Genomic DNA, 9087 nt, shown 5'->3' with positions numbered 1-9087 from the left:
AAGAACAGCTTTCAACAAATGGCTTAAAAAATTACAAAGTGGAATGCATTTAAAAATACCAGTAGTACAGCAGTCCTCGCGGGTCCCCTCCTGTTCTAAGACCTTTCTATCCTGTCAATAAATCCTGCTTTCAAAAAAATAAAAAAATAAAAATACAGCAGTAAAATCTCTTGAAGAATTAAGATACAGGCTAAAATTTAAAAATAAATATACTCTTTAGAAACCATTAATTTGCTGCTGACAATCTATATTCTTCTTCTTTGTTTTAATGGATGCCCTGTATGCACATCTTCTAGCTTGTTATCTGGAGGTTTTGGCACAGATGAAATTACCTAATTAAAAGAAAAAAGAACGATTAGAACTTAGTCTTTATATTACAAGAATAAACAAGCTGTTAGAAGAGGCAGGACATACACCCAACAGTTCCATCCTTGTCATCACTTTATATTTTTTTGAGCTGGAGTCTCACTCTTGTCTCCCAGGCTGGAGTGCAGTGGCACGCTCATGACCACTGCAGCCTTAACCTGCTGGGCTCAGGCAATCCTTCCACCTCAGCCTTCCAAGTATCTGAAACTACTGCCACATGCCACCACGCCTGGCTAGTTTTTGTGATTTATTGTAGTAACAAGGTCTCATCAAGTTGCCCAGGCTGGTCTCGAACCCCCGGGCTCAGGCAATCCTCTTGCCTTGGCCTCCCAAAGTGCTGGAATTACAGGCTGAGCCACCACACCCAGCCCCTTGTCATCACTTTAGAGGCTCAAGTTCAAGGTACAGCCTTGAAGATACAGAGCAGGGTTTTCTGTCCAAACATTAGTGGCAGTAATGTTTGTAAAGATAATTAAAAAGAAAAAAATTTGGAGAGAGAAAAGTGAACATAAACTGTACTTTAAGGTTTTTCTTTTTTTTTTTTCTTTTTGAGTTGGAGTCTCACTCTATTGCCCAGGCTGGAGTGCAGTGGCACACTCATGGCCACCCCAGAGTCAACCTGCTGGGCTACAGTGATCCTTCTGGCTCAGCTTTCCAAGTAGTTGGAATTACAGGTGTGTGCTACCACGCCTGGCAAATTTTTTTATTTATTTATTGTAGAGACGAGGTCTCGCCAAGTTGCCCGGGCTCATCTTGAACCCACAGGCTCAGGCAATCCACTCGGCTCGGCCTCCCAGAGTGCTGGGATTACAGGCTGAGCCACTGAGCCCAGTAGGTTTTGCCATTCTTGAAATACTGATTATGTTTAATAAGATTCAGGGTGGGGAGAATAAACATTTGGAGAAACAAACAAAAAATAGTACAATCCTCAGTTTCCTGGGGGGAAAATGAAAAACATATCATCAGAAGAAGAGCACACGTAGTCAAAGCAAGGCAAAACAGTCTTCATTTGAAATGGAAAATGATTTTGAATATTTATCATTTTTGTTCTACTATTTCTGTATCTAGAATTTGGATTTTATACTTTTTTCTTGAAAATGCAATCTAGGGCCCTTCAGGGCGCGCAGGCTATAGCTGGGCTCGGTGGCTCAGGCTGTAATCCCGCGCCTTTGGGAGGCTGAGGTGAGTGGATTGCCTGAGCCCGTGGGTTCGAGACCCACCTGGGCAGGCGAGACCTCATCTCTGCAATAAATCAAAAAATTAGCTGAGCGTGGTAGCGCGCACCTGTAATTCCGGCTACTTGGAAGGCTGAGGCGGAATGATCGCCAGAGCCCAACAGGTCGAAGTTGTGGTGGCCGGGAGCGGCCACTGCACTCCAGTCTGGGTGACAGAGTGAGACTCCAACTTAAAAAAAAAAAAAAATGCAATCTGCTCCAACTGAGACAGCTATGCATCTGTGTCTATGCCTCAGTTCAGCCGTGACCAAAGGATAGAAGTATACCAGCAAAATTGAAAATTTTAAGGCTTAAGCATAAAATTGTGTCCCTAGATTTTAATTATTATAAACAATCCCCCATCTTTAATCAGATAATGCCTTTTGGGCAAAAAATGTGCATAGAAGAAAGGAAGCTACCTTAGCCTCCCTTAATCACATTGTAAAATATGTGTACAACTATGTGAAAAGCACTTTCTGAATCTTGGAGTTAAATATAAGACCATGATTGTGATCCTCAGTTTATGATTTGTAAAGGCAGTCTCTACCCCCCCCCCAAAAGATGTCTCAAAAGCTAACTCAAATGTTAACTTTCTTTTATTTGTGTAGGAAATGGAAAATGATTATGTAAATAATGTAAAAAAAAGAAGTCTACCTAGGTAGCACAATCTAGTTGTAAGCATTTAAATTGTTTACATTTGAGATGCAGGGCTGAAGGGTCAGTTTTTAGAAACCTCATTGTCTTCTAGTGCTATCTTTATCACAGAAACAGATTAAGCATTTTAAATTTGACGGAAACCACAATAATATGAATTTAAGAGAAAGAATTTATAGTAGATAATATTAGAACTATCCGGTTAACTTTAAAACAATGGGGGAGGACTGGGCTTTACTCTGCCAGATTAATTGGACTGAAACTACTGTTTTAGTATTTTGTATTTAGAGTGATACAGACTATGTCTGTTCTTTGTTTAAAGCAAGCATTAACGGTATCAGAGCAAATGTAGCAAGAACTGTAGAAAAACACATCAAAAAACTAAAAAGCAAAAAAGAATTACTGTTGTTTCCACAAATCGTCTCTTAAAATCATTCTTAGAGATGCCCTTACCTCCTTAAGTTTATTCCGGATTAAACTTGCTGTTGCATTCAATGAGTCATCATGCATATCCACTGTAGGTGTGTCTGGCAACAGAGGTCCAATCATAACCTCATTACTACTTGTGCTTGTTTCAATAAATGTTTCAAGTTTACGATCATCTTCTCTTCTTCTTTTCCGCTCCTGCAGTTGTGTTGTCCTAGGCATAAATCTGTCAACTGCATCTGAAGAAATAATAGTCTTTTGTGTAACAGAGAAGACCACTGAGTTTTCAGAAGGGTTCATGTGTATGTCCTGCAAAGAGTTGTTGCAGTGACAATGCTCCACTGTTTCATCATGGTTTCTACCACCCTTCGAGAAGCTTGATGCTTTGTCCACATGCTCCTTGGCTGAACGCTTACATTTTGAGGCAAAATAACATAAAGGCAACTCACAAGAATAAGGAAGACAAAGATCCGAGCTTCCTGTAGAAGTGTTCAATGTAGCTGCACGAAATCCCGACACCTCTGAGTGGAAGTCTTGTCTAAAATCCTTTGTGTCTTTATGCTCTGCAACCAGTTTCTTCTTTGTCACAAAATGGTCTTTACATTACAATTTAAAAAGTGAGGGAAAGGGAAACAGAAATGGTTCATTTCTTGTTTTTTATCATCCAGAATAATGTAATTTTTTAAAAAGTCACTTAAGAAGTTAACAAATTGTACTCTAAAAAATTTAATTGAGTAGGGACTACATGCATGTGGTTTAAAAGCTAAAAAGGATAAGAAGGTGTGCAATGTTAAGCTTCACCCTTTCCTTGCTCTCCACAGGCCTAGTTTCCACTCCTGATAAGTAATCACTCTTCTTTCTTATTTAGTTTTCCTCCTACCTACCCCCCTTTCTCTTCCCACTAAAAAAGGTAACCTGTAATATCCATTTTGGTGCACCTTTGCATTTCCCACTTAACTGTGGATCTTTTATTTATTTATGTATTTATTTACTCATTTTGTAACCATACTTTTCTCAACACATTAACTGAGGGTTTTATAGAGTTTTTCCATGTCATTAAACAGAAAGTTGCTGCTGCTGCTTTTTTTTTTTTTTTTTTTTAAAGTTTCAGAGTATTCTACTACATGGATATATTGTGTTCAGCTTGTGTTAATTAGTTATTAAAGGAAGCCATAAGCTGGACCCACTTTTAGGGCCTGCAGGGGCCTCTTCCCAAAAGCAGACCAGGATAGGGTGTGCCACCAGGATGGGTTGTGGAAGGTGTGGCAAAGATGAAACTAACTATGTGTTGGTGACAGTTCATGTTAACACATGGGAGGTACATTATCTTACTCTCTCTACCTTTGTTATGTTGAAACTTACATAAAAATTTTTTTAAAAAGTGAGACCAAGTATACAAATGCTCCATGTAGATGCTAAAATGCTGCATATGAAAGACAGCTTAATTGAAGTATCCAAGGCCAAAGAGGTCATAGTTTAAAAACACTGTATCACGCTGCCACTTAAAGCTGGAGCAACACCGAATCTATTCTGATGTCGGGAGCAGGGCAAAGAGGGCTTAAGAGGAAGTGGGGCAAAAAAAAAGAATGCTAGGCTTCTATCACCAACACTAAGATAAAGAGAGCAGGGACAAAGTCAGTTCTGGATAGAGACTCCAAAGACTTGAGTTGTAATCCCTGCCTTGATCCTAATTTATCTCTACTGATACAGGCCAGTCACAAACTTTCTGAGCTGTAGTTTCCTCACCTATAAAAATGAGAACACAGGTCAGATCATCTCAGAGATCTTTCTCCACATTAATATTTTATAATTTCCTCTGCCACACAAACGTGTACAAGTTTTTCTGGTGCTGTTATTTACAAACCCTACAAGTGCACATTCAATGTCTAAAAATGACCAGGGATTCTCAACAGCTCTCTTGTTAGATTTCTCGGTCAGTTCAAGGGTATTCCCACCTTACTTCTCTCCTTCCACCACTTTCCATGGCTGATTGTGGAAGAGGCACATGGGATGTTGAACCACATGGGGCATTTAGCTAGCTCCTGGCCAAAAGCAGAACTTTTCTATGACTAGCAGTTGATAACTAGTCTGCAAATAATTGCTTCTCACTGCCTTCAGGTCAAAGCCTTGATTCCTTAGCATGGGACACAAGGCCCTTCTTGACTTTTCTAAAATGCTCTCTCACTATAACCTCTGTGCTTTGGTTATCCTATACTAATCACAGTTCCTTACATACATGATGCTCATGTATTCTCTGGGCATTTAAACATGCTGCTAGGCTCACCTTTCCATCTTTCTCTCTCTCCTGGGTAATGTCTACTTACCCTTCAAAACAGCTATTTCTCACATCCAGTAGGAAGTCTTCCATGAACCAACATCTCTCCCTTCCTCGCCTAGATTATTTGCTGTGCTGCACAGAAACCTGTGGTTTAGTTATTCCATACTGTGATGATTTACTCTCCTCTCCTGCTCTTGTGCCTGGGGACTGACTATACTATGGCAGAGTACCAGACATGTGGGAGTCATTTTGTTTGTTTGTTTGTTTTTGAGTTGGAGTCTCACTCTGTCACCCAGACTGGAGTGCAGTGGCCACTCCCGGCCACCGCAGCCTCGACCTGTCGGACTCCAGCGATCCTTTCGCCTCAGCCTTCCAAGTAGCTGGAACTACAGGGGTGCGCTACCGCACCTGGCTAATTTTTCTGATTTATTGTAGAGATGAGGTCTCACTAAGTTGCCCAGGCAGGTCTCGAACCCACGGGCTCAGGTAATCCACTCACCTCAGCTTCCCAAAGTGCGGGATTACAGGCTGAGCTACCGAGCCCGGCTTGGGAGACGTTTAGTAACAAAAGACTTTCCATACCTTTGTTTTTAGCAGTTCTTGCTATATATACCTTTCTTTCTTCTAGTTTTTTTCTAGTTTCTTCAACTGTTTCAAACTCTGGAGCATAGCACACATGAAGCAATCCACCAAAGAAACTCTGTTCATCCATTTTTCTCTTGGCTGTCCTGAACAGAAATGCACAATAGCATGGTTTACTAATCTAGGTTTATTTAGGATGAAAGTTTAACTGGCATACAATACACTGGTCTAAAGAGCAAAGTCCAGCTGGATTGGAATGAAGATACTCTGCCTGTAGTTGGCACTGGACCTGTTGATCCAGTATGGACTCTTAGAGCCTTCCCTCTCCTCTCTTAATACCGTTAGCAGGTTTTGAGCTAAGCCATCCATACATATCTAGACTCTCTTTAACCAAATAAGGACCCAGCTGGTTGGCTTGAGGTAAATAAACTGTGGCCATAAAGAGGAGCTTTTCTCTGTGTTAAGCTAAATGTCCTTGAGAATTAGTTCATATCCAATTTAGCCTTTTTAGCACAATGTGTTCCTATAATGGAAGTCATACATTAAAAAATTAAAAATGCTATAATTGTAAAACTTTCAACAACTGAGGAAATAGTGACTATATAACAACCAATCAATGAGAAAATGAGAAGAATGCTATTCGTTCAATAAATACGTACTGAATTCCTATGGATGGCTAGGTACTATAACAAACAAGCTTAAGTACTTCTGTATTCAGAGATAATGATAAATTCTTATTGAGATCTTAACATGTTCCAGGCAATATCATATATAATGCTTTATTTGAATTAATGCCTCACAACAGCCCTCTGATGAAACGGAAACACTGGGACATTATAAAACTTAGTCATGCTCATACCCTGGTTTGTGGAGCTGGGATTCAAATCCAGATGTTTGACTCCAGCGCCTACTAGATTAGGTTCTATAGGAATACAAACTCTAGAAAATATACTTGCCTAACCATGGGGAGAGGGCAGGTTGGTTAGGAAAGTGACATTACAGAGAACAGCAGCCTAACCATGGGGAGGGGGCAGGTTGGTTAGGAAAGTGACACTACAGAGAACAGCAGCCTGAGAACAGTATATGACCCAATAAAATCATTGCTTTTGTGGCAGACTATGAGTTCTACTGACAGCACAGAAAAGAAAATATGAACTGTAACATACAGGAAAAAATAGGGAAACAGATAAGATATTGCAGACTTCAGCTTTATTGGAGATAATTTATGTTATACAGAAGACTGGAGAAGATAAGTCAACTTGCATAGGGGTATAATAATAAGAACCATGCCAATGTTTACCGCATTCTGAATAGGGATTGTGCTAAACTAAGGATGATCTCATTTTATCCTCAAACAACCTTAAGAAGTAAGCCCTTCAACATATAGATTTTACAGAAGAAGGAAGAAAGGCTTAAAAGGGTTAGAAAACTTGTCCAAGATCACAAAGCTAGTAAGCAATAGGATTGAAAAACTTACTCTAAATCACAAATTTTTTTTTTTTGAGTTGGAGTCTAACTCTGTACCACTGCAGCCTCGACCTGCTGGGTTCAGGTGATCCTTCTGCCTCAGCCTTCCAAGTAGCTGGAACTACAGGTGTACACCACCATGCCCAGCTAATTTTTTAATTACTGTAGAGATGCGATCTCATCATGTTGCCCAGGCTGGTCCCAAACCCGTGGGCTCAGGCAGTCCTCTCACCTCAGCCTCCCACAGTGCTGGGATTACAGGCATGAGCCACCGTGCCCGGCTTAAACCCAGTTTTTTAATCTACCACGCTACAGGACAGAATATTGTTAAGTATAGGAATAATGTGACGGGAATAGTGCTTTGGTAAGAGACTAGAGAAAATAAGTGCAATAAAGGCCATATTAAGTTACTGGGCAATTCAGGCATGGATGAGGAAATCCAGGGCGAAAACAACGGCAACAGGAATGGGGGAAATGAGACACTACTTGTACCTTACCTTGCACTTTGTAAGTTCACAAACTTTATAAGATAAACTTCAGTAAAGTCTTCTGCTGGGTATTCATCTAGCGCATTATACTGTTCAATGGCACCATACAGTGCAAATCGCTCAACTAATTCCTTCATCGCTCCCACTGCAGGAACTCCTTGTATTAACAAGTACTGAGATTCCAAATTGATTGTATATACCTAAAAAAAATGCAGGCCCGTTAAACATATTTTGCAAACAAGGCTAAAACAATTCTGCTTTACATTTTTTTCTTTTTTCTGAATCGAAGTCTCACTCTTCACCCAGGCTTGAGTGCAGAAGCCCGATCACTGCTCACTGCAGCCTCAACCTCCTGGACTCAGGAGATCCTTCCGCCTCTGCCTCCTGAGTAGCTGGGAGTACAGGCCCACACCACCACGCCTGGATAATGTTTTTTTTTTTTTTTTTTGGAGAGACGAGATCTCGCTATGTTGCCCAGGTTGGTCTCGAGCCCCTGGACTCAAGCAATCCTCCAGTTTCTGTCTCCCAGAGTGCTGGGATTACAGGTGTGAGCCATCTCACCCGGTTCCTAGAGTCCTCAAAAAACAACAAAACAAAAAGCAGTATACCTAATCCTGAATTGTACACCCTATCTTTAAAATAATAAAATAAAACAGAGCTTTGAAAGCAATACATAATCCGTTCAACCTTGCGAACAAAACACACAAAATTTCTGCCACTTCCTCTGCATAAAGGATAACACAGTTCGTGTGCTCAGGCAGATAACAGACGGCCTTCGGTCGACATGCCTCCAGACGACGGAAGCCACAGGGAAGAGCAGGTCAACGACACTCAGTGAGCGCTTCTGCGTGCCGAACGGCGCTGTAATCACTGAAGCCCTGTTTCCGTGGAGCTGATGTTCCAACAACTGGCCTCCTGCACCTGACCCGGGCCTCCTGACGCCACCTCCAGGGAAAGGCGGATCCGACAGCTGCTCCCCGTTCCCTTATTTACACGGGCTGATCGTGCGGAGCCGCGCTCACACAGGGCCGTCGAGGACGGCGAACGAAACAAAACCCCTTTACCTTGACGGCGCGAGGCCGCCGTCCCTCCCGATATCTGGCCCGCGTGTCGCACACCGCTCTCTGAACGTGATGTTCGAACGATCCCCCAAGCACTCCGCTGCTCGACGCCATCTTGCCAGCCTGAGTCCCCGCAGAGAGGACAACATCCGCCGCGCCCAACTCCGCACATCCAATAAGAGAGCGGCATGGGTCACGACGAGCCGTGATTGGCTGGAAGATCGACGGCGGAGGACATCGTTTCCTGCGGGCGAGGATTCGGTGAGCGCGGTGCCGCCCCCTAGCGGCTCGGCTCAGCGGCCGGTGTGGCGGATCTAGCTCGTCGTCCCGCAGGCGCGCGGCAAGAGGAGGGGCGGGGCCGTGGGGCGAGGCCGATCGATCATTTCGGGCCCCGACGCCTCGGCCTGTCGGGCCGGCCAGCCTCGGCCCTGGGGTGGGCGGCCGCGAAGCGTCGTCACGGCACGATGTGGGGCGGCCACGGCTCGGCGGGCGCGGAGGGCGGCGGGGCGGCGGTGACAGTGGCCTTTTCCAGTGCTCGCGACTGCTTCCTC

General features: G+C 43.0%; 1 protein-coding gene across 2 annotated transcripts; it reads right to left on the bottom strand.

Annotated features, from left to right (window-relative positions):
- Positions 1-127: 127 nt before the first annotated feature.
- RBM48 (RNA binding motif protein 48) lies at positions 128-8684 on the bottom strand. Of its 2 annotated transcripts, XM_008073842.1 has the most exons (6): positions 8540-8683; positions 7485-7675; positions 5521-5666; positions 3110-3256; positions 2688-2899; positions 128-332 (listed from the first exon to the last, which is right to left on the bottom strand). In XM_008073842.1, the coding sequence occupies exons 1-6, from the start codon at positions 8648-8650 to the stop codon at positions 246-248; spliced, it is 894 nt and encodes a 297-aa protein (XP_008072033.1). In that variant the 5' UTR covers positions 8651-8683; the 3' UTR covers positions 128-245. The 2 variants fall into 2 exon arrangements, with proteins under 2 accessions (XP_008072033.1, XP_008072032.1); XM_008073841.1 differs by having other exon boundaries at positions 2688-3256; positions 8540-8684.
- Positions 8685-9087: the final 403 nt, after the last annotated feature.

This window comes from Carlito syrichta, unplaced genomic scaffold, assembly GCF_000164805.1.
Source record: "Carlito syrichta isolate Samal-C Ts95f unplaced genomic scaffold, Tarsius_syrichta-2.0.1 Scaffold316198, whole genome shotgun sequence".
Taxonomy (NCBI): Eukaryota; Metazoa; Chordata; class Mammalia; order Primates; family Tarsiidae; genus Carlito; species Carlito syrichta.
The sequence above is the reverse complement of the archived record's forward strand: the minus strand, read 5'-3'. Positions and strand labels throughout refer to the sequence as shown.

What these genes read in the sequence shown, in the direction of transcription:
- RBM48 (XM_008073841.1), bottom strand. Translation starts at nt 8,650, where the DNA reads ATGGCGTCGAGCAGCGGAGTGCTTGGGGGATCGTTCGAACATCACGTT. An exon ending in GTGAACTTACAAAGTGCAAG is followed by an intron (nt 5,667 to 7,484) that starts GTAAGGTACAAG and finishes ATTTCTGTTCAG; the next exon opens with GACAGCCAAGAGAAAAATGG. An exon ending in TCCGGAATAAACTTAAGGAG is followed by an intron (nt 333 to 2,687) that starts GTAAGGGCATCT and finishes TCTTTTAATTAG; the next exon opens with GTAATTTCATCTGTGCCAAA.